Source organism: Equus przewalskii, chromosome 10 (assembly GCF_037783145.1).
Source record: "Equus przewalskii isolate Varuska chromosome 10, EquPr2, whole genome shotgun sequence".
NCBI lineage: Eukaryota > Metazoa > Chordata > Mammalia > Perissodactyla > Equidae > Equus > Equus przewalskii.
The window spans coordinates 41,580,864-41,604,356 of record NC_091840.1 but is presented as its reverse complement, the minus strand read 5'-3'; the positions used below and the strand labels follow the sequence as shown (position 1 = coordinate 41,604,356).

At 55.0% G+C, this 23,493-nt stretch overlaps 2 protein-coding genes, 1 long non-coding RNA gene and 1 pseudogene across 6 annotated transcripts in view; 1 reads left to right on the top strand and 3 right to left on the bottom strand.

Moving 5' to 3' along the window:
• Positions 1 to 349, bottom strand: part of LOC103552530 (nitric oxide synthase, inducible-like) — a 30,536-nt pseudogene extending 30,187 nt beyond the window's left edge.
• The window catches only part of LOC103567002 (nitric oxide synthase, inducible-like), a 198,907-nt gene extending 189,905 nt beyond the window's left edge, over positions 1 to 9,002 (top strand). Inside the window, 10 exon segments of the mRNA XM_070560857.1 lie at positions 1,578 to 1,756; positions 4,106 to 4,177; positions 4,180 to 4,268; positions 5,238 to 5,445; positions 7,082 to 7,169; positions 7,614 to 7,719; positions 7,808 to 7,832; positions 7,872 to 7,950; positions 7,952 to 8,018; positions 8,979 to 9,002. Of these exon segments, the coding sequence (XP_070416958.1) occupies positions 1,578 to 1,756; positions 4,106 to 4,177; positions 4,180 to 4,268; positions 5,238 to 5,445; positions 7,082 to 7,169; positions 7,614 to 7,719; positions 7,808 to 7,832; positions 7,872 to 7,950; positions 7,952 to 8,018; positions 8,979 to 9,002 (937 nt within the window).
• Positions 9,003 to 10,056: 1,054 nt separating this feature from the next.
• LOC103552522 (galectin-9-like) lies at positions 10,057 to 22,238 on the bottom strand. 4 transcript variants are annotated; one of them, XM_070560859.1, is made up of 10 exons: positions 22,069 to 22,238; positions 19,104 to 19,195; positions 17,956 to 18,157; positions 17,008 to 17,118; positions 16,234 to 16,329; positions 13,930 to 13,980; positions 13,451 to 13,492; positions 12,922 to 13,010; positions 12,623 to 12,785; positions 10,057 to 10,829 (listed from the first exon to the last, which is right to left on the bottom strand). In XM_070560859.1, exons 1-10 carry the CDS (start codon positions 22,105 to 22,107, stop codon positions 10,683 to 10,685), a joined length of 1,032 nt encoding a protein of 343 aa, XP_070416960.1. In that variant the 5' UTR covers positions 22,108 to 22,238; the 3' UTR covers positions 10,057 to 10,682. The 4 variants fall into 4 exon arrangements, with proteins under 4 accessions (XP_070416960.1, XP_070416959.1, XP_070416961.1 ...); XM_070560858.1 differs by having other exon boundaries at positions 13,451 to 13,495; positions 22,069 to 22,226; XM_070560860.1 differs by lacking the exon at positions 16,234 to 16,329 and having other exon boundaries at positions 13,451 to 13,495; positions 22,069 to 22,226.
• On the bottom strand, positions 20,081 to 22,044 carry LOC139073944 (uncharacterized). Its single transcript, XR_011523152.1, has 2 exons — positions 20,947 to 22,044; positions 20,081 to 20,704 (listed from the first exon to the last, which is right to left on the bottom strand). It is a non-coding gene; the product is annotated as an uncharacterized lncRNA (long non-coding RNA).
• Positions 22,239 to 23,493: the final 1,255 nt, after the last annotated feature.

The following is a 23,493-nucleotide window of genomic DNA, read 5'->3' as shown; positions in this document are numbered from 1 at the left end:
TGTGTGTGCTAAACTGTGACATAACATCTCCAAGTGACTTTGGGAAAAAATATTGTATTCCTCTCATGCTTGATGTATGTTCTTTGTTCTGCAAGGGCATATAACCAGGCTGCAAGCCACGTTCCCCCAAGTGCTTTCTTCCCTGGGGAAGGGAGCATTTCCAGACTAGTCCTTACATAAGACAATAAATACCACTGTCTTTCTTATCTGCAGATTGGTTAGTAAGTATTTGTATTGACACTTTCCCCCCTCCACCTCCACACACCAGCCTACAACACCTGCCACATCACCCCCACCCCCTAATATATCCCAGGGAAGTCCTCTTACCTGTGTCAAAATCAGGAACCATCTCCTCCTGTAGAGGCCATGGACCTGATGAATGGAGCAGCAGGTAAAGATCCAATTTCAGGAGACAGAGGTAATCAGGGAAATTTGGATGTGAAACAATAGGTCAAAGACAGAGCCATCATCTGAAATGCTCCCTCTGCCTATTGCTTTCTTTTCCTTCTATCTCTCTCTTTCTCTCTTTTTTTTTTTTGTGCTGAGGAAGATTCACCCTGAACTAACATTGTCAATCTTCCTTTTTGTGTATGTAAGTTGCCACTATAACATGGCCACTGACAGATGAGTGATGTGGGTCTGTGCGCAGGAACCGAATCCAGGCTGCCAAAGCAGAATGTGCCAGACTTAACCACTAGGCCCCAAGGGCTGACTCTGCCTACTGATTTCTGAGACAATCAGGAAGCTTAAATTGGAGGCAAGACAAAGGGACTCCCATCAGGACCTCAAATTTCCCCAGTTAATCTCTAACTGAACCCACCTTCACTCAGGCCTTGACTTTATTTGCATGAGAGAAAGACCAGAGCAAGTCAGGCTTTGAAAGGACAGGAGAGAAGTGGCTGCTGGCATTGACAATGACGCATCAGTAGGGCCAGTCTGACTGGTAACCCCTGTGGCCGCCAGTGCCTTGTGTCTGGTCTCCACTAACCACGGACCAGATTTGCAACCTGGGAGCTCGGCACCTGCTTCACTTCCTGTCCTTCGTCACTTAACTCTTTCCGCAAAAGGGGAGGGCAAGAGAAGCCCAAACACTTGGCTCTTCGTTCAGGACTTTCAGGGAAGTTTTGGCAGGAAAGGACCTTTGCCTGCCAGGACAGGCAGGTTCTGTGGACTCTGTGGGTTTTATCTGCGCTGTCCTCCCCCATTCATTAGGAAAACTGGGCTTGATTCTAATGACTGGATTTGTGCTGGGGACAAGGAAAGCTTTGTCCCGATGCCCACGTGTTTTCCAGTGGGATGCTCTCTTTAGGCAGAGTCTGTGGTCAAGCCCTGTGGGGCTCAGAGGGCTTCACAGGGAGGCGTGGGGTCCACCCTCTCACCACGGAGAAGACACAGGCCTGGTTAGCATTGGGGCCCTCTTGAGCACCCCAGTCTCAGGGGATGCTAATGATTTATGCTCATGGAACCAGGCAGGAAAACTAAAAGAGGGTGAATTTCCGGCGGAAGCTGGTCCACCCATCAGGGAGCTCTGGAGGAATCCTGCTTGCATCACCAGAGGCTTCTTTTCCCTTCTCCAGCCACACCACCCTCCTGGGGGAACTCTCCAGCGAGGCCAGCCAAGGTCTGAGCTACCTGCCAGGGGAGCATCTGGGGGTTTTCCCAGGCAACCAGCCAGCTCTGGTCCAAGGCATCTTGGAGGCAGTGCTGGATGGCCCTGAACCCCACCAGCCAGTGTGACTGGAGACCCTCGAGAGTGGTAAGCCCCTGCATGGGAGCCTCGGCTGAGGCTGCCCCAGCATCCTACAGCCAACCCTCCAAACTGGCAGGCAGGCTGGGCCCAGGCCTGTGCCGCAGGCAGCTAATGCTGTCCTTCCTGCTGAGTGGGTGGGCCACCTCAGCCTGCACTAAAGCAGCTTTGCCAACAGTCCTCACCCGGCTGCAGGCCAGCAAGAAGAGATGCTTCTTTGGGACCATCGGCCCAACCCCAGAGGCAGGAAAGTCTTTTTCCATTCATCCTTTTGCTCACTAGCCTCTTTGTTGTCTACTGACTGATTCCATTTATTTTTCCTTCAAAATTTTAACTGGTCACATCTATATACCAGGCAGGCCCTGAGGAACAAAAAGGAATGAGACTCAGTGTCTGCCCTCAGAAAGCTCACTACCTAGTACAGGAGGTGGAAATGCAAGAATATTCATAATAACTATTATTATAGTAAAACCAGGAGCAGCTAGCATTTGTTGGGTAATGACTATATGCTAGACTTTTACATGCATTGTCTATTTTTTTTAATTTTTATTTTTGATGAGGAAGATTGTCGGTGAGCTAACATCTGTGCCTATCTTACTCCACTCCATATGTGGGAAGCCACCACAGCATAGCTTGATGAGCAGTGTGTAAGTCCACACCCAGGATCTGAACCCGTGAATCCTGGGCCACTGAAGTGGAGCATGTGAACCCAATTGCTATGCCCCTGGGACGGCCCCTGCATTGTGTCCTTAGTCCCCACAATAGACCTGTGTGTGCAGCTTGCTTGGTGACATTATAGAGAAATGTGGAAACCGTGTAAAGAAGATGAGCTCTGAAGGCTCAAGTCCCCGACCCATCACTTACTAGCTGTGACCTTGGGCACAGGAGTCAACCTCTCAGGATTTCTTCCCTTGTCTCTAAAACAGAGGTAACAGAGCCTTGCTTGTGGGCCTGTTGTGAAGAACAAATGAGTAGATACAAGTGTGACCGTCATGGTTCCTGGTGCCAAATAACTGCAGGAGTGGAAGAATGTCCGTGTCCCACAGGCTAATGCACATGTGTCCAGAGGGTCAGAGAAGGGGCCTAACACACCCTGAGGGTTTCCTCGGATCCCACAGTTTATAACCTCCGTGCATTTTCACAGCATCTAATTTCATTCTGCTTCTCCATCGAGGGTCTCATTTGCCCCCACCTTCTCTGGCAATGGGCAGGGGCAGGTCACAGGGGACAGGAGAGTGTGGCTCCTCCTGGCCATCCTGCCCAGGAGCAGATGCTGTCCTAGGGAGAGTCCAGAGCACCCCCTTCCTGTGCCGAGGGGAGGCTCTCAGTCCATGTGGGGAGCACAGCACGGGAGTGACAGGTCCCAGGAGAGGAGAACTAATGGAATCCACGATCATGGGCCTCCCAGCCCAGAGAAATAGATCCCTGGCCTTCGCGTCCTCAGTCATGACACCTCCAAAGACTGTGTCCCCCTAAAGAGAGTGGCCACAATAGGAAAGTGGGGGTCAGAGAAGCAAAGTCTGGCATTGATCCCCACTGTCCAGGAGAAAGTGAGAAAGCCTGAAACTCAGGGACAAGGGGACAGGGAGTCCTCATGACTGTAGGGAGACAAATGTGGCTCATCAGGTCTTGTTTATAGATGAAATAACATAATACTGATATCTTTACCTACTATTTGTTTAGCAGCTGTGTACAAGACACTGTACCATTACACACGCACTATTTCAGTCAATGCTCATACAACCCAGACAGACAGGTTTTGTGATCACGTCCATTTCACAGAGATGGAACCAGAGCTCAGAGAGTTCAGTGACCAGCTAGTAAGTGAGGAGCCAGAGTCTGAAGCCATGTCTCCTGGCACCAGGGTCCACACTGTGACCACCCTGCACACTGCCTGTGGGGACACCTTGAGACTTGCCACCTCACTTTGGGCTGATTTGCTACTCACCCAGCACCTCTGGGTGTGGCACCCCAGGGGACTGCAGTCATGGGCTCTTCTCTGAATGAACACCTGGCCTCTGGGGCGCACATCAGTCTTTTTTGGATTTAGTCACCGTGAGTCTGTAGTTCACCAGCTAGAGTTCAGATGTGCTACAGATCTGGGTCAGAGAGGGACTGGACTCTGGCGCATAGTTAGTTTTACAGGATCGTGTCAACTTGCACGCTCTTTGGAGGGCTGTTGATCACCCTTCCCTCGCAGCCCTATCTCTGGGCACCTCCTTCCTGAACATGAGTTGGGCACATGAGCCAGAACTTCAGTGTCATCTCTCCCCTTGCAGCTGGAAGGTGGAGGGTGTGTGCCCCAGAGGCCTCAGTGGCGCTTTAATTTCCATCCTGATTTCTTCCTTCTCTATCCAGGCAGCTACTGGGTCAAGGACAAGTGGCCGCCCTCCTGTTCCCTCAGCCAGGCCCTCACCTACTTCCTGGATATCGCACGCCCGCAACCCAACAGCTTCTCTGAAAGCTGGCCCAGGTGGCCACGAAAGAAGTTAAGAGGCAGAGGCTGGAGACCCTGTGCCGTGTGAAGGTGGGGGCTGGTGGGTGAGGCAGAGACAGGGTCTCAAAGTTGGGGGAGCCAGAGCTCACAGCTGGTTTTTAATATCCAAGAGGGATCCACCCCAGCTTCCCAAAGTGAAACTTGTCACGGCTAGTTAGACATCCGCTGTTCTCTCCTGTCCTATCTTTAGAATACAGTTGTATTGAGTGAACCGAATTTTTCTGAGTGTCTGTGGAATGATTTCTAGCTCAAGAATCAGCCAGAAAAGGGGCCAGTATGTTTTGTCCGTCATTGTATTTCCTAAACATGGAACAAGCCTGGAACTTAGAAAGTGTTAGAGGATGGATGGTGTGGATGAATGGAACAATGGACATAGTGAAGGATGGGTTGTTATTAATAAATTAATGGGAGGGAGAGTGCATTGACTCACCTGACACTTTCTAGGCCCAAGTCTTTGCGAATGGCGCTGGATGTCATTACTACCATCATCATTATCGCTAGTTATCTTGATTCCAGCCACCACCACTGCCATTATCCTATGGCTACATTGTACTAAAGTGGCACATATTTCTCACTTAATTCTCACAGCATCACTGTGAGGTAAGTTGTACTATCCTCATCTCACAAAGGTTAAGTAATTCAGACAAGATCCCAGAGCTAATAAGAGCATCCAGTTCAAGATCTGAACCCAGGTCTACATGATTAGAAAGCCCTGCGCCCAATTAGATTAAAATAAAGATCTGACTCGTGCACACAAGCTGCTGGCAGTGAAGTTCCAAGCACACAAGGTGGATAAATGCTGCTCGCTGGCCGGAGTTCCCCCAGGACAGGAACTATTTCCTCTCTAGCTTGGTCATCTCAGCACCCTGGACAGTGCCTAGAACTTTAACATGTTTGTGGAGGGAGGGAATGAATGAATACTGGATTGTGACAGCCTCTTCCCTTGGTGAGGGGCAGACACCCTGAGTGACTCACATTACTCTTGGGTTTCAGCCCTTGGAGTACAACAAGTGGAAGTTCACCAACAGCCCCACATTCCTGGAGATTCTGGAAGAGTTCCCGTCCCTGCGGGTGTCTGTTGGCTTCCTGCTCTCCCATCTGCCTATTCTGAAACCCCGGTGCTACTCCATCAGCTCCTCCAGGGACTGCACACCCACGGAGGTCCACCTCACCATGGCCACACTCATGTACCGCACCAGAGGTAAGACTGGGGCAGAGGCTCTGGGGCCGTCCAACTCTGCTATTTACGGGCAGCTCTTCAACATCTCCAAGCTTCGTTCTCCTCATCAGTTAAACACCCACCCTCCAGAGTTGTTAGCAGCAAGTGGAGGTGTGTTGGAGAGATTACTGTGCCCTGGGCACTGAGCCAAACCCTTTGTATGTGTGCTATCGGTTACCATGTGAGAGGGGGACTGTGTGTATTTTACTGATGAGGAAACTGAGGCACAAAGATCTTAAGCTACTTGCTCAAAGTCACACTGTTAGCAAGTAATAACCGAGATTCAGACCCAAGTAGCTGTCTCCTGAGTCCAAGTTCTTAACCGCCCCTACTCCACTCTGTCCTGCTACTGTGGGGATGATTTAGTAGGATCAGATGTGGACAGCACCCAGTCCTTAGTGGGAGCCCAATGAGTCTTCATTTTCCTGAGAGTCCAGCTGAATACAGGGTGATCCTGTCTGGATTGTTCACTCCTTCCCTCACTCACTCAGCAGTAGTTTATTTCATATGTCTCTATGCTTGGAACCATGGTGGGCGTGGAAATACCACACATGTAGCCCCTGCTTCATGGAGCTTCCTGTCTAGATGGGGCAATGAAGAGAGAGCATTGAAATTGACAACTCTTGTTATGTGGGTGGTAGGACAAGGAGTGCAGGGACTGTGAGGGCAGAGGATGGGGGGTGGGCTCATATAGGCTGGAAGGTCCAAACCTTGTCTAGTAGGGTTGACTCCTCTGCTGAACAAACCATGCCCCTGCCCTGGCCTCCACAACTGAGCGTTGCCTGGGTTGGAAAGCTGGGAGCTGGCCCACACCTCAGAGTCCTCAGTTCTCTGAGAGGCTTAGTCACACAGTTTCTAAAAACTGGGCAGAGGCTCTATTTGCTCTGCCAGAGACCATCCGCCCAGGCCAAGTCTCCATCCTCAGGTGAAGAGAGGACAGGCAGGCTCGTCCTGTGAGAACAAGATTCCACCCAGAGGAAAACCAAAAGGACTTCTCAAGTGGGTTGGAGGGCCCCTCCAATGCTGGGTCATTGGGAAGGGAATGTAACCCAGAGAAAGATAGGGTTTCCACAAGCCCAGGAGGGGCCGCTGGGGGAGACAGAGAGATGTCAGAGCAGACTGGAATGCTCAGGAGGTTGTCCATCACCCAGGGTTCCTACCAGCAAGGGCTACACTCGTGGAGACGCTCTGGGGCAGTGACTGTGGCCACCCTGCGGGGCCACTTCATGCTACTGTCATCGGAGCTGAGTGGTGGGCTGGTGGGTCCCTGGAGAAGCTCTTGGAGGGAGCACTGGAGTTGGAATTGGGGAAGCTGAGCTGTGACCTGACTCCACTGCTGCCTGAGTGACCTTGTACAAATCACTGTCCCTCTCTGAGACCCAGTTTCTGCAGTGGCAATGGAGAGGTTTGCACACTCTCTAGTCCCTTCCAGGTTTCACCAGCTCTGGGTGTATAGAGGGTGAATCTGAGAACCAGGAGAAAAACAGCCCCTCCTTAAAGCCGGCAGAGCTCCTGAGTGGGCTGTTAGAGGAGGCGCATCAGTGAGGGAGGAGCTGCTGGGACAGGTGCCGCACAGGCGCTAGGGGGCGATGTTGTCAGGTCTGAACTGTCCCTGCAGATGGCCAGGGTCTCCTGCACCACGGTGTCTGCAGCACATGGCTCAGCAGCCTGCAGCTCCAAGACCCAGGGCCCTGCTTTGTGTAAAGGTAAACCCCCCTCCATTCTGTCCATTGTGGGAGCACTGGGCCATGAGATTTCTGGGTTGAAAGGGAGGGATCTGGGGTTTAGGTGCCACTCTGGTCCCCTTGGCCCATGAAGAAGGCACTGGGCTCGCACTGGGCCTCTCCATTCTACCCCCTGCTACAGAGGATGGCCAAGTCTCTAGCAGGGACAGAGATGCCAATAGTTGGGGCCCAGAGAACAGGGAGGCCCAACCCTTTTCTCAAAAAGCTCCCAGGGAGAGGTGATCGTGTGCCTGGACCAGAGACTGAAGCAGCCTGCAGGACTTGGGAAATCATATTTGAGCTCATTGTCTCCATCCCCCCAAAACTACAACCCGCAACCACAGCCTCAGGTCCTCAGTCTTTGTCCCGCGTGTGCATCGGGCCAGGTGTCTGTGGAGGGGGCCTCTTTCCTTCTGTCCCCTTCAGTGCCAGTGGCTTCCAGCTCCCCGAGGACCCCTCCCATCCTTGGATCCTCACTGGGGCTCGCATGGGCATTGCCCCCTCCACAGTGATCTGAATTTCCTGGGCCTCAGTTTCCTCATCTGTGAAGTGGGGACAATACAAGATCAGATGCTTGTGGGGATGAAACGAGATTTCAAGTTGGGCACCAAGCTCCTCAGGCCTTGGGCTGGAGCCCGCCCTCTGGTGGCCAGCCTGGTAACTGTATCCCGCTGGGTCTTGCAGGGCTCCAAGGTGACTGCATGACACTGGTGTTCAGGTGCTGCCACCCAGATGAGGACCACCTCTATCAGGAGCAGATGCTGGATGGCCTGGAAGCGGGTGCTGCATGAGGTGCACATGGCCTGTCCTCGCCTGCCTGGCCAGCCCAAGGTAAAGACAGCCACTGCCCAGGCAGTGGGGGAGCCTTCCAAGCTCAGACCATGAGGTTGTCCTGGCTCCCCACACGCCCCTCACCCCTCTGAGCCTTCGTCCCCTCAGCTCTAAAAGGGAGGCGGGTAGATATTACATTCACTCTTCCAGGAGAAGAGACAGGCCCCAACACGTTCAGGACTGAGTCAGGGGCACACGGTGGGTTCATCCCAGTGCCCAGCCCCGTGAAGGTCCTCCTCCCGCGATACATGACTGCGGGGGGAGAGCTGGTCCAGGCCGGCTTCACGCTCAAGCACAGCAAGGCTGTGGGGCCACCACTGCTCCCACCACGGCCGATGGGCTCTGCTGCCCCGGGGGCACTTTGCCCCGTGAGCCTGGGGAGTCGGGACAGACTCTTGGCTCAGCCCTTGTGCACTTGTCCCATCAGAGCTCCTCCCAGACCCAGTGCTCCGGCCCATTGCTGGGGTCACTGGCATCTTGTGTGGAACAAGAGCAGGGAGTCTCCGATGGACTCCTGGGCTTCCATGTGACTGGGCAGCCCAGGGCTCTGTGCCCTGCTCTGAATGACAGTGGGCATCCCAGGGACAGTCTGCTCCAAGGGGCCCCCTTCTGTGGGGAGTGGGCACCTGGGCCTCACTGGGCAGGGGAAGTGGCTCGAGTGATGCTTCTTTGAAACCTGGAGAATTCTGAGTCAATCCGGGAGCCCCACTGGGCGGTCAGCTCCTTGTGGCCAATGTCCATCTCTGCAGCCCCAGCCCAGGCCTGGCCGGGCAGGGTATCAGTGCACCTCCGCATCCCAAGCCCAGTCTCTGTGCAAGGTCCTAGCTGGGAGAGTGCTCACTCTGCTCCTGAGGGTGCAGCCCATCGTGCCCCTGCCCGCCTCCCCATGGCCAGCAGGCCCAACAGCAAGCTTCATCCCCAGTGGCAGGGGCCTGGACCCACCATCTCCTCTGGTTTCAGGTCTACATTGAAGACATCCTGTAGTATGTCGGGCTGCGTGTCAAGGACTCGGCAGAGAGTGAAGGACACACGTGTTCCCTGGGGAAGGCTTCTCAGGGGATGAGCCAGGTTTCCTTCTCCAGTGAGAATGAGGAAGGAACTCAGCCGGGCGCTCAGTGGGGTCTGGACAAATCTGTCCCCAGCTTGGCTTTGGCCTCTATGTCCTTGGCTCCATGCCCACTTCTCCCCTCCCCGCTCCTACTCAGATGGAGGGTTGGGGGGAGGGGCATGCCAGCCTTCAGTGTCCCAGCAGTGCATCAGGGACGGTGCCAAGAATGTGGTCACCTAGCTTGGTGCCTGCCACCCTCAAACGTGCACACGAACCCCCTGGGCTCTCGTCACAGTGCAGACTCTGACCCAGCAGGTCTGCCCCGGGCCCGAGCTGCTGCGTTTCTAACAAGCTCCTAGGTGCTGCTGCTGCTGGGCTGAGGACTACGCTTTGAGCCCCACCCTGGTTCCCGAGGCACTAGACTCTTGATGGAGGTGGCAGGACATGTTGACATCATGTGGACACAGAGCGGGGCCCCCTGTCCTGGCCCCCTGGCTGGCAGAAGCCCATGCACAGAGCCACTTTCCCCACCACACTCCAACCATGAAGGCCGGGGGACCCACAGTGAAACCCCACAAACAGATCTTTCTTCTGAGTCAGCTTCACCTGCCACCTCCTCCCACTGGGACACAGGGTTCTGATGGGCTGGCCCTGCCATCTGGCCTCTGGGCCCTGACTCGGCCCCCTCAGGCTCTTGCCCAGCCCTTGGCCCATCTCGGGAGCCTGGGTCTGTTTCCTGGGTTCACCTCTGTTCCCCAGCTTCCTGTGTCAAAAGCCTGAGCCAGGCCTGCTTTCTCCCACAACCTCGTGGCATTGGTGGGGACCCACTGGGAGCAGGTGGGGACTTCAGGACTGCCCCCTCACACCCCTGATCAAAATGATCAAAATGAGCCCACGCTATCTCTTCTCACTCCCCTCAGCCAGAACTTCCCCAATTCCAGAGACTTGAAACTGTCTCCAAACACATTAATAAACCACAATCATCTCAGATGCGTGTTGACACCTTTTTCCTTCTTTATTTGAAGGACAAGGGGAGGGGAGAGCCCCCTGCTGAGAAGGGTCCCATCAGTTGGAGGAAACCAGCGGGGTGTCATCAGGGAGCTTTCCTGGATCCGGGGAAGGGTTGGTGCAGGTACAGGAGAGGCTGAAGCTGGGAGACAGGGAGGGGCCAAGGAGACCACCTCCCCCAGGGAGTGAAGAGCTGCTGGCCTGGGACTGACTGGAGCTGAAAGGGCTGGGGATGCAGCTGAGAGGCAGATGGGGTGTGGGCCTGGGCTGGGCACCTGGCAAGGCCCAGCACCCTCCCTTGCTGCCGAGGGGACTGAACCTGGGGTTGCAGGCTGTGTGGACCACCCCTCTCCTCAGATGGATGGATTTGGGCAGCTGGAGCCCCAGGTCCTGCCCCTACTGAGGAGAATGGTCCCAGCCAGCTGCCCTTGGCACTCCAGGCGGGCCATATCCTTAGCCAGCCCAACAAGGACGTGGTCTCCCCAGAAAAGAGACCCTCGGCAGGCTGGGAAGGGCTGGGGCTGGGGCAGGGACGGGGAAGGTGGAGGTGATGAGCAGATCCAGACAGCAACGTGCCCCAGCCCTCGAGCCCAGGCCAGGGATCCCGCCTATGTCTGCACACGGGTCAGCTGGACATCCCCTGCCACTTCCAGGTTGTTGATGCCAGGTAGGTTCTTCAGGCGGTGGTTGTAGTCACACAGGTGCTGACCATCCACAACCACCCTGAGGCAGTGGCCTTCACACGTGATGCACACCTGGACACAGAGGTCACATCATTTGCACTTCACTAGGAAAGTCCTCAAACCTAAATTCAGGCTCGTGTCTCCCTCCCTCCCTCCTGACTTCCTTACATCTTAATGGAGCAGGCCCCACACCTGCCTTCTAGCTGCTCTGAAGGATTCATTCTTCACTCAACATGCCCCGGGCTCTCCTAACCCTGTAATTTTGCATATTCTGTTCCCACCACCCAGAATGCCCTTCCTCACGTGCTCCCCACTCTGCACACCCTGCCCACACGGATGATGCCTCATCCCCCTTCAGGATTCTCCCCCTTCCCTCCGGGAAGGTGAGCCTCTCTGCCTTCCCCACCTCCTGACACCCTCCTAGTCGAGTCAGGTGCCCCTCAGGCTGTGTCCCCCACCCCATCCTCATGCTCCAAATGGACCCTCCAGGGCAGGAACGCTGGCTTGTCTGTCCTCGTCCCTAGAACCTGGCGCACAGGAGCGCTCCGCGCCTGCACTCCTGCAGCTCCAGCCTCCTAACCTGTCTTTTCCACCCCAGACTTTCTCCAGGAGGCCCTCGGAGCACGTCTGTGAAAATGTCATCATCCACATCGCAATAGCTGACACTTGCACACACTGCACACCAGGCACTGTCCTAAGCCTGTCACAGATGTGATTTCATTTCATTCTTAGATCTCTGTGAGAGTGATGTTACTATTAGCCCATTTTTTAAATGGGGAAACGGAGGCACAGAGCAGTTAAGTCACTTGCTTAAAGTCACACAGTTATCTAGAGAACAAACTACATTGCCCTCTGGCTTGAAACACACCAACAAGCTGTATTAAAATCCCAGCTCCTTTCCATGGCCCTCACGCCCGACATCAGTCACTTCAACCCTGGGGGAGGAGCATCAGGGCGGATTTAAAAATACGGAGGCCCAGGCTCGCCCCCTCGTTGGCCTAGGGGCAGGCCCAGGCGTTGATTTTCCTTCTTTAAGCTCCCAGGGGGTTGACTGTGTGGTCGGGGCTGAGAACACCTGCTCTGTGTGAGCCGGGCCTCAGCCGCCCCACCCACACCTCTCTGTCCTCACTGTCCACCTGGGAGCCCCCGCCCTCTGGTCCCAGACAGGCCACGCCCATGACTCCGCCTCTGCAGGAACAGCGGCTCCCTCCGCTGCCCGCCCCAAGGAACCCACAGATCTTCGCAAGTCGGCTCCTTCTGCCACTGGGGTCTCAAGGGCACCGTGGCCTCCTCGGAGAGCTGTCCCGTCTAAGGCAGCGCGGCCCCTGCCCCGGGGCTCACTCTATCCCTCTATTCTGTTTGCTTTCTGCAGAGCGCCTGTTCTTATCTGCAAGGGTCTGTCCCCGCGTTTGTGTCCTGGTTCCTCTGCCTCCTAAACTGCAGACTCCGTGGGGCAGGACCTCGTCTGTCTGCTCCATGCTGTACCCCCAGCCCCTGGGGTGCTTCCTGCACAGAGTGGGCCCTGAGAGAATAGCTGAAATGACTGTTGAATGAATGAGTGAGTGAGAGAATAAAGGGATGACACCTCATTCTTGGGCTCCATCTGGCACTTATCGCTGTGTGACCTCAGGCCAGTAACCTGCACTTGTGAGTCTGTTTCCTCATCTGTGAACAGCAGATAGCACCACCTACCCCATGTGGGACGGTGATAGTAAAATAAAAACAACCACTGGTTGAACACTTTTCTTCTGTGCGCAGCCCTCACTGCAAAGGCATTGGCTCCCATCTCATTCGAGGGGCCCCCAGACGCCCCCATTCCTGCTCCCTATGAGAGCCCCTCTGAGCTGCGGGCTCGGGCAGCTTACCGAGAAGCTCTGGCCTCGGGTGAAGGGCATTTTTCCGCACAGGCTTCGCTCCTCGTGCCCCCAAGAGCCATTGACATGCGTGTTGCGGACCACGGTGTTCTCATCAAAACGGGGGTTCAGGTGGAAGGCGATGTCACTCCCAGAGCGCAGGTTGATGTGGAACCTGGGGGTGGGCAGCTCACATGGACGTCCTCTGACCACTGAGCTCCAGGTCCCTGCCCCTCCCCAGCCCGCCCAGAGCCTGAGCGATGGCCAGAATGACCCTGGGCTGTCTCTCCTCTCCGAGAGCCCTGGCTTACCTCTGAGCACTGGGCAGAACAGTGCCTGACACGAAAATGCGCTTGGAGGGGTACAGGCCACCCGGGATGCTGGTGAAAAAAGGCATCGGCTGTTGGGAGGAGAGGACCAGGTCAGCCAGCGGCAGCCAGAGCAGCCACCACGGCAGGGGGCACCTTGTGTCAATTTCCATGAATTTGGAGGTGAACTGACTGTGAGTAATATATTTTCAAGAAAGAACCCCATGACATCTTTACTTGGTCCAGCAAATGCCAGATAAAAACTTCCCAGCCTTCCTCACTAAATGTGCTTAAACTGTCATGAAAAGACCTTCGGCTGGACACAAAAGGACACTCGGGCTGAGAAGGGAAGGCCATATACTATGCTCACAATGAAGGGACGATTTTAAAAGTGAAGCTCCTGTCAAGAGTCTTCTCGTTTGCTTGGGTGTTTTTAGGAACCTCAGCTCACTAGAGCACTGCTTCACTGCTGTCACTGCCCCCCGCCTCCCACCCTGCCCAAACCTCTGCCTCTTCCTGACAACACACTTACGTAGGCTGGGTTGGGATAGGCCATAGGAGGGAAGGCGGGATTCTGCTGAAAAGAGACCAGATAATTCATGTGGGAGTGACACACACACGGGCCCCACAAATTCGAGAGGGGATGCTCCAATGGGACACTGATGTCATGAGGCTTCAGCTCTTGGATTCTCCATCACTTCCTTCTCATGTCAGCCTTGGTGGGATGTCCTGTCATGTCCCAGATCCCATCACAGTCACCTGCCCCTCCACCCAGGGCAGCCCCACTGACTCCAGGCTTCCCGTCTGGCCACTGGGTGAGTCCAGCCTGCTCCAGACTCTCTGCTGTCTCCAGGAGAGTTTCACTCCCTGTCTCCTGAGCAGAGGGTTCGGCCCCAGTGTCCCCATCCCTTTGCTAAACCGTTTTCTCCCCGAGTCTGGGACCAGAGAATTCAGTCCCTGGTGATGGGGGACGTGGTGGGGCTGTGAGCTGACCAGAGCTTTCAGACTCACCGGGTACATCTGTTGAGGGGCGCTCAGTGGTGTGTGGATCATTGTTTGCCTCTGGAAGAAAGAAAACTGGGTTTTAACCAGCCCTCACTAGCGTGGAGATGACCACCTGCCACCAGAGGGCACCAGGTAACACAATCCTCTGAGGAGAGTGACTCCTTAGCAGGTACCCAGCCCTATGGCCTCACCAGACCCCCAAAATTGAAGGATAGGGATTTTTCTTCTCTCAGGGCATGAGGCAGGGGCAAAGGTTTCCTGTAGAAAAACAATTTGGCTGCACTGTGGCCTCCTGCCCACCTTCCTTCTCAGTGGAGTTTCCAGCACAGCCTCACTTGGCAGGAGGATGGAAGATGGGACCTCGGTCTTCTGTGGCTGCCACAGTGGCAGAGGACCGAGCCAAGAAGTACGATTCTGGGTGTTTCCCAATTCATCAGGGTCCACCCCCCATTCCCTGCGCCCACCATGCAGCCAGACAGATAGTCAGGGGTCACCCACTCTCCTATGGGAGAGGCCTAATGCCCGACCCTGCGTCCTCCTTTTCACCCACAGGAAGAACCAAAATGAAGAGGCTGCGAAGAGAAAGCAAGAGACTGGAAATGGGAGCAGAGTCGGCTGGCCTGATCCCTGGACTCTGAAGGGATGAGGAAATCAAAATGGCGGTTAACATCGGTGCCCCATGACGGTGAGACCACGGCAGAAACTGTGGTCTGAAATGGCCCCCTGACTGGCCCTTGCCTCCTTCCTGCTCCCATCAGCCTTCCTGAGCCTGTGGCCCCAGATCTCCCCGCCCTCCCAGGTTCACTGCGCTTAGGAAGGGGCCGGGGCCAGGGTTGGAGGACAGGAGCATCCTCACTGGCTCCTCCAGAGGGAGAGGAGGACCTGTCTGATGTAGACCAGCCAGCTTCCCTCAGCCCCCATTGCTTCCAGGGCCATATTTCACCCAGAAGGTGAAGACCAGCGTTTACTGAGGGCCTGTCGTGTGCCAGGCTGGGGCTCCAGTGCTCTCCGAGGGAGGCAAGCTTAGCTCCTGTTCCACTAGTGAGGCAACCAGGCTCAGAAGCGTTAAGCAACTTGCCCAAGCTCACCCAGGGAGCAAGCAATAACATCCAAAATGGTGCCCAGTTCTGTCTGGTTGTGTCCACCCACCCTGTCCTCCCCAGGCCAGGGCCCAAGTGGGGCTGCCCTGCAAGGGCTCCCTGGAGCCGCACCAGGCCTGAAGCCAGCATGGCAGGAGGCAGGTGCCCGAGCAGGACCATGATGGGCCACAGGAAGGCTGGGTGGACAGATACGCCTTCCCCCGCTCCCACTACTCCAGGAGCCAAAGGAGTGGCCGGGCCCTGCTCCCCTTTCTGTCCTGGACCCTGTGCCCCACAGCTGACTGATCTTCTTGCCCTGACTGGTTTCCTCTTCTACTGCCCATGCAAACCACATCCCACATTCACTTACCTGGTGCCTCCTGTGTGCCTGGCACTGTGCAGAGTGCTGGGGATACACACTGAGCAAGCCACAGTCCCAGCCTGCAAGGCTCAGGAGCGGAGTGAAGTTGTGGGTGGAGTGACGGGGACAGACATGGAAGCACAGTTATACCTGGACGTGGTGACTGGCACAGCACAGAGATGTAGGAAGTCCATGGGGACATGGGACGCGGGACAGGGGGGCATCCAGCGATCCCCCAGGCAGGGAAGATGACCCCCGAGGAGCAACATTTAAGCAAAGCATTGAAGGGCCATTAAGTGTCGGCTGCGGGTGAGGTGGCAAAGGGTGCTTTCAGCCCCCGGACAGCATGTGCAAGAGCCTGGTGGCCCCAGCGAGTCCCGAGTGAGCAGTAGAGGCTGTGTGAGCTTCATGGGGGAGGGCTGAGGCCGGGAGCTGCGCTGGGGCAAGACGGGAGGATGTGGCACATCCTGCTGGGGAGTTTGCCTTTGTTTAGAAGGACATGCAGCCTTCAGGATTTTCCAGCTGGGAGAGGATGTGACCAGATTTGCTTACAGGAAGGTCACTGCCGCAGTGGGTGGGTGTGAGGTAGTGGGAACTAGACCACGGTCCTCGTGACGTGGGGTCAGGGGGCCTGGACCAGGGCAGTGGCTGTGGGAGGGAGAGGCGTTGGTGCCCTGGAGAGAGGTTAGGGGAGGGAGGGAAGAAGCAGGACAACTTCCTGGTCCGGGCTCTGGGTGCCTGGTGGAGGGAGACAGGGACCCTGTGGTGGGGCCTTAGGCCCTGGCTGGCTTACTGGTCAGAACCCGCCTCTCATCCATCTGTCCTTCCTGCTAACTGCTCTGCTTCCCAGACTCTCTGTGTTTGACTCACTTGCGGTTTGCGCCCCTTGGGTTTGTGTGGGAAACAGGCAGCTTGGGAGAACTGCATCGCGGAGAAGGCGGGCAGGACAGGGGCTGCACGATTGTTCTGTTAAAACAAAAGGCACCATGGAATGAAAAGAAGCGTTAATGAAGCCAAGGAAGAGCTGAAAGACAGGGGTGGGGGCCAGAGGAAAGAACCAGGCCGGATGGGGGGGGGGTGGCCAGGGTGGGGAGGGGAGGGGAGGGGTGGTTGGCCAGGAAGGTGCTCAGGACCACATGGAGGGGCAGCAGGGACTATTAAGCTCCAGTAGGTGACAGCAGGATGGTCCTCTCTCTCTCTCTCTGTCTACACACCTTTCTCTTTCTCTTTCTCTCTCTCTCCTGCTCTCCTCTCTCTCCATCTCTCTCTCTTTCCATCTCTCTCTCTCTCTACCTCTCTGTCCATCTCTCTCTAGCTCTCTCTCTCTCTCCATCTCTGTCTCCCTCTCTCTCTTTCTCCATCTCTCTCTTCTCTTTCCATCTCCCTCCATATCTCTCTCCATCTCTCTGTCTCTCCATCTCTCTACCCCTGAGGGAAGACATTTGGGTATGGAGAGACCTAGGAGTCTGGGAGATTGAGGCAGGTGTTTTGGACAGAGACAGTGACACCAGAAGGACGGGACAGGGGAGTTAGAGGTGTGGCCCCAGAGTCATCCGGGTTTGAGCTCACCTGACAGAGCCTAGGCACAGCTAGACTGAGCCCTGCCCCCAGCCCCTGGGACAGGTGCCAGGTGGACTATCTGACCTGGAAGCTGATGGAGAACAGCTGCACGATGCCATTGATAGACAGGGTGTCCACGCGGTGGAAGGGCACACGGTGTGGGTACTGCACAAAGGGGCTCCCGTTCAACATCACCTGCCAAGAAGAGCACAAGTTCCAGGAGAGGGGTCCCAGGCTCAGGCGGGGAGAACATTTGGGCCTCAAGGACCCCTGCTTCTAGAAATTAAGACCGGCATCTGGTTTTCACATCCATCCCCTGTAGGTTGGGGGCACCAACCGCCAGAGCTGTGCCAGTTGAATGAACACACGTGGGATCCAAAGGGCATCCACACTCAATCTCTGCTTGCTCTGCTTGTCGGCTTTTTAGATCTTATGGTGGTTCATTTATTGCAGTAGGTTTGTAAGTCTAATATTGCTCAGCTGAGGCATTATTTAAATATGCCTAAAAATGTTCATAGCAAACAGAGGAGAGGTGACCTCGGGTTGCACATGGAGGGGATGGGAACATGCACCTTCACGAAGAAGCGCAGACACCAGATATACTCAACCCCCTCCCGTCTTCCCAAACCCAGAGACAAGGCAAAATAAGCCATTAATAGAACCTAGATAAAGGCTGCAACAATGTTACTGAAAAACACATGATCTCAGGACCTGGATGGACCAATGGCTACAGCAGAGGAATGGAATTAACTCTGATTTTGAAGACCCAAGAGGCCAAAAAACACCAAGGTAACTTATCTGGTTCTTAGTTCCTGAGGAAAAGAAGGAACAGGGGCACCTGTAGATGCAGGTGAAGGTGCATAAGGAGCCTGCAGCCATCAGTAACACCCTTAAAGGAAATGGTCCTGTTATCTGTCTGTGGTGTTGTTCAGCCGGATCTCAATGGGTGTGACTATTTCAAGGCTCTTCCCCAGGCCTGTTGGCGCTGAGGGGATAGGCAGAGGGAGGGAGGGGAGGAGAGCTCCTGCTCACCTGGAAATGTGAGCTCTGCACCAGGAAGATGAGCTCAAAAGGACTCCCCCTCTGAAAGGGCAGATGCATCTTCCTCTCCTCCCGCCCCCAGCATCCGTTCTGCTTCGTGTTGCAGACCAAATAACCGCCGTTTTCAAACCGAGGGTTGAAGTGGAAGGCAATGTCATTGTCGCTGCTGCCAATCTGAAAGTTCACAGCAAACCTAGACAAGGGAAATCAGAGAGTCACCAGTAGCCTGGTTTCCACCAATGGCGGGAAAGGGGGGGGGTGCCTCGCCTTTGACTGGCATCTGTCTGGGAACTTGTATAGGACCTGCCTTCCTCAGTTTGTTGCCATCCTTTAGTTCACCTAATTAGCACTTAGTGTGTTTTTGGGCAATTATTGCATTTTGCCTTTACAGTGTGCTTTTTCTAGAAATAAGTCGATAATGGGTAAGGAACAGTATTGATGCTAGCAGCAAGAAGCACAGGTCTTGGAAACTAACTATAAACTTAAGTCAAAGATAGAAGTTGGGAAATGTGTCTAGAAGAGCCTTCAGCACCAAGTGGACACTCATTGGAGGCCGGCCCACGTCTGCTCAATTGGGAAAGAAGAGAACAAATTTAAAGGATATGTGAAATTGATGGGAATATACCTTCAAAGATGGGGTCTAAAAGGGGAGGGGTAACCAAAAAATAAATAAAATAACATGCAAGGAGAGGCAAGGATGAATATGAGCTCCAGGCATGAGAACTTGCATCAAATTACATTTGATGGCAAGTTTAAAAATTTCAACATTAGCCAAATGCGGGTTTGGAAATAGATGAGGTCAGTTACGGGAAGTAGAGGAAGGGATATTTTGCTCTTCTGGGTCATGGTGTGCAGAGTTCAACCCTGTAACATGATCGCCTGCCTCTGGGCTTGCCCGCTTCTCTCCTTAGGCTGCGAGCTCCCGTCATCCCTGTGTCTACAGGGACTCTATGTTAATGGTGCCCGCGTGCTATTGGCAGATGGCAGTGGTTCCATTCAGTGTTGGTAGGGGCTGGGCCCTACACCTCCGGCCTGTCCAGGTGCAGGCAGCTCGGAGGGTGCTGGGTGAACCATCCTGAGCTGACAAGTGCCATGGTTGCTAAGGGGAGAGGCTGCAGAGAAACCACAGTTCCAGGTACCTGGTTCCATTGAAAGGTAAAATGGTGCCAATGACGGTGATCTGAAGTCCGTCCTGGAGACCCCCTTGGATTATCCCAGAGAAGGGGACAACCTGCAGAGAGAAGACAGATTCTCCTCTGAAGCCTCGAGAAGGAAACAGCCGTGCTGACACTTTCTTCTACTTTTTATTTTTTTTGCTTTTTCTCCCCAAATCCCCCCAGTACATAGTTGTCTATTTTGGTTGTGGGTCCTTCCAGTTTGGGCATGTGGGACACTGCCTCAGCGTGGCCTGATGAGCTGTGCCATGTGCACACCCAGGATCTGAACCAGCAAAACCCTGGGCCGCTGAAGTGGAGCGTGCGAACTTAACCACTCCGCCACGGAGCAGCCCCCCCAGCTGACACTTTGGTTCTAGATTTCTGACCTCCAGAAGTGAGAGAACAAATTTGTGTTGTTTTAAGCCTGGCCAACCAGGCTGCTAGTTGAATTTGGACCAGTGTGTGAGTGTGTGTTTGTATGTGTGTGTGCGCGTGCGTGCGTGCGTGCGTGTGCATGTGTGTGTGTCTGTGAGGGAGGGATCTCGGCAGGCAATGACACTTTTGCTCTGTATGGCGCAGGAGGGTGGGTTTTGCACTGGTTTTCTGGTCCACAGGCCTTGGCTTGCCTCCAGCTCCTGTGCTGGCAGCTCTGCTGTTGGGCGGTCACTGACCTGTCTACACCCAGTTCCCTCGGTGGGACCGCGGCACCAGTGCCCCAGCCTGGCCGGGGTCTTAGAAGGATTAGACGAGGAGCCGCCTGGAAAGCCCTTGGCTCGCAGCCTTGACAGCGGCCGCTGTTGGCATCAGGGTGACTTCATCCCTGTGCCGGCTCAGAACTGCTCTCTCCTCTGGCCTTGCCTGGAGCCTGAGAACTTTTCCTTCCCTTCCTGTCCAGAAGTGCAGACAGCAGAGCCAGGCTCTACAGGCCAGAGGGTGGGCAGCCTCCTTCTGGAGGCCCAGTGTCACCAGAGGGCCCCCAGCCCCCCTGGCAGAGGGAGCTCACCTGCAGGAGGCAGTGCGAGGCTTACCGCCAGAGGGCGCTGCTGCTCAGAGGTCCTGAGGCCCTTCTGGTGGGGACCTTCCCTGTCGGTGTTACCTCGTTATCCTCACAACAACCCAGGCCATTGTTAGTGCCACCTTCACAGACGAGGAAACTGAGGCACGCAAGGTGTGGTAACTTGCCCAAAGCCACACAGCTGGTGAGTGATAGAGTAGGGTTTGAACGCCAGCACCCATGCTTGTAACCACCACACAGCCTCCTTCTCACCATGAAGCACAGAACATCCTGGCTCCTGGCTCACCGAGCGCTTCCCGGGACCAAACAGCGAGTCCTGTCCTGCCTGTGGCCGCAGCCTCGTCCCGGGCCTCTGAGGAGCTGGGACTGAGCAGCGCAGCCGGCCGTGTGCCTTTCCCACCGCACTTTGGAGGCAGGAGTGTGGTCCCTGCTGTTGGAGGTCAGCGGGTCCCCAGGGAGCCCCCGGCGCCCATGGGGACTCCACCCGTCCTCTTTCCTGTCCGGCTTCCAAGGCCCTGTCTGAGCTCTATGCTGCCCACAGGAGGACTGTCCTTCTGATCTGAAAAACCTGGCTTTTTTTTTTTTTTAAAGATTTTATTTTTTTCCTTTTTCTCCCCAAAGCCCCCCGGTACATAGTTGTATATTCTTCGTTGTGGGTCCTGCTAGTTGTGGCACGTGGGACGCCGCCTCAGCGTGGCCCGACGAGCAGTGCCATGTTCGCGCCCAGGATCCGAACCAATGAAACACTGGGCCGCCTGCAGCGGAGAGCACGAACTTAACCACTCGGCCACGGGTCCAGCCCCAAAAAACCTGGCTTTTGAATCCAAGGACTGGAAAGTAAAAACCAATCACCAGAATGGTAGAGTGGCAGGGCCTGGCTGGGGCTCCAGGGCCCCCATCTGATGGAGAATGTGCCCAGGGGGACACATTCTTCCCGGAGGCTCTGCTGCCTGCCTTCCCCATTGTCACTCTCTGTGGGCACCTCCCTCCTCTGGGGTAAATCAAGTCACCTTCCTTCTCTGTCTCTTACAATTGGGGACCTGTGTCCTGTGGTCCCAACCTCTCTGAGCCTCAGTTCTTCCCTGTGTGACTCGGGGATGACAAGCCTCATGGGGTTGAAACGAGGCCGCCTGCAGACAGGGCCTCCACACAGGTGGCACAAAGGTGCAAAAGGCCGCCCTCTGTGCCCCACACTGCAGGGACAGCCCCACTCCTCTCAACCCTGAGACAGCCCCTCTGCAGACACCCTGGACCTGCCCTGGCCTCGTGACCTCATTCAGGTAGCATCAGCTCCTCAGGAGCCTTCCCTGCTGCGTCCAGACTCCTGCCAACACTGAGCCCTTCTGAAGCCATGTGTGCCGGGCGCAGTGCAGGCACCCTAGAGATGCTGCCTCCCTCCATCCTCACCCCAACCCTGGGAGGGGGACAGGGTCACCCCATTCTACAGATGCGGAAACTGAGGTACACAGAGGTCAAAGGAACTTGCCTGAGGTCATCCAACTAGTCAGTGGCTGAACCCAGGCAGGCCAGCTCCAAAGTAAGTGCCCTCGACTGCCATGCTGGGTTGTCACCCTCCCCAGAAGTCCTGTTACCGCCTTCATGCAAACAAAACATCACTCTTCTAGTCATTACAGACACCTGTCTTCTACCCCCTCCACCAGGAATAGGACCAGGCCCCCAGAGGGAGCTCAGGAACCCTTTGTCACACGCACGAGTCCTGGTGCTCATCACCCTCCAGTCCTGAGTGGCACAGGGGAGACCAGCGTGGAGCAGAGGCTGTGTCAGGATTGCCCCATCTGGCGTTGCTGCCCTTCTTGTGTCCTCTAGGATGCCCCCTCCCCTGCCCCCTGCCTCCCAAGAGCTGTTTCCTCAGAGCTCCAGAGCTGCTTCCCCCGGGCCAGCACTGCCCCACGCCCACAGCCCGGCACTCACTGGGTTCAGGTAGGGAGGCTGGGCACAGATGAAAGCCATCCCTCTGCCTCCTCTGTGGCCACCACTGCTTTTCACACCAGGAGGGCAGTTGTCTGCACTGGGAAGGACTTAGCGAGGAAACAGAAACCAAGGCAGTTTGACAAGTCATTCAACGGGGAGGGGCCAGGAGCAAGAGGAAGTTAATCTAGAGAGAGGCAGACTGCTGGGGAAGGAGGGGCGAGGGTGGCACCCGGGGAGAGGGAAGTGGACATTCCTCACCCCAGTGACCCTTCCTTCTCTCTCCCTGTGTGATCCACCCCTGAGACTGAATCATATCTGGTTCACAGAGGTCCAAAGAGCCTGACCACACTGACATGACTGTGAGTTTCTAGACCATTCTGCCCATTAGTATGTAACTATCTCCTGAGGGTGGTCGGTCAGTGTCCAGAAAACAGTGGAGCTACTTTACAGGGCCTTTGTGGCTGGACATGCCTGTGTGCGTGGTGGTGATGAGGGGAAGGCCTGGTTATACCCATTTTACACACAGAGAAACTGAGGCTCAGAGAGTCTAAGGGCCATACTCAAGGTCACACAGCTCACATGTGGCAGCCTGAGCTATATGAGGATACTTAGGTTCTTGAAAAAGTATGTCTCCCTTTTAAAATTCTGTTCCTCTTATACAAACATAATCATGTAGAGAGAGATGTTTTGCAAAGAGAAAGTGTCATAATGGATGGAGATTGTTGTCCAGGAGTATTGTGGTGCCCTGGGAGCTTCTGAGCCCCTCTCTATGAGTTTATCTCCTTCTTCTCTTCTCTTTCCTCCCTTTTTTCTGGGCTTCAGAATGGAGACAGGAGAAGTCTTGCACATAAGAGAACATCCCAAGTAACATGGGGGTGGGGAGACGTATTAAATAAACTGTCCTTAATTGGCTCTAACACCTGGTTAAGGGACATGATTGATGAGAGAGACTAGCTGGATAGGCTGGGTCAAGGCAGTGAGGGTGGGTTGGGAATGGTGATATCAAGCAGGTCGCTGCAGTGAGGTAGGGAGAGGCCCAGGGGTCAAGCCAGGGATGAGCAGTTCGGGGTCATTCAGGCCCCAGTGGGTAGAAGGCGCCCCAGGGCCGCACATCTGTCTGCACCCCTCTTCCTTCTTACCCCTTGCTCGATGCACCAGAATTTGCAAAGACTGACTTCTTGAGGTGCTCCCATAGACTGAGGCCACATGTCCCCCCTACTTACCCTCCATCCACACCATATTCCTGGATCCCCCAGAATTTGACTGGATTTAAGGGGCAGAAGGCACAGCTGGAGCAGAAAGGAGGAAACAGAGGGGAAATTCTTTGCAATTCTCTTTGACAACAGGGACAATGTCATCATTGATTGGGATAGGAAACAACTGGAACTCCCATTGGTTGCCTGGTTGAAGTGTAAAATAATGTAA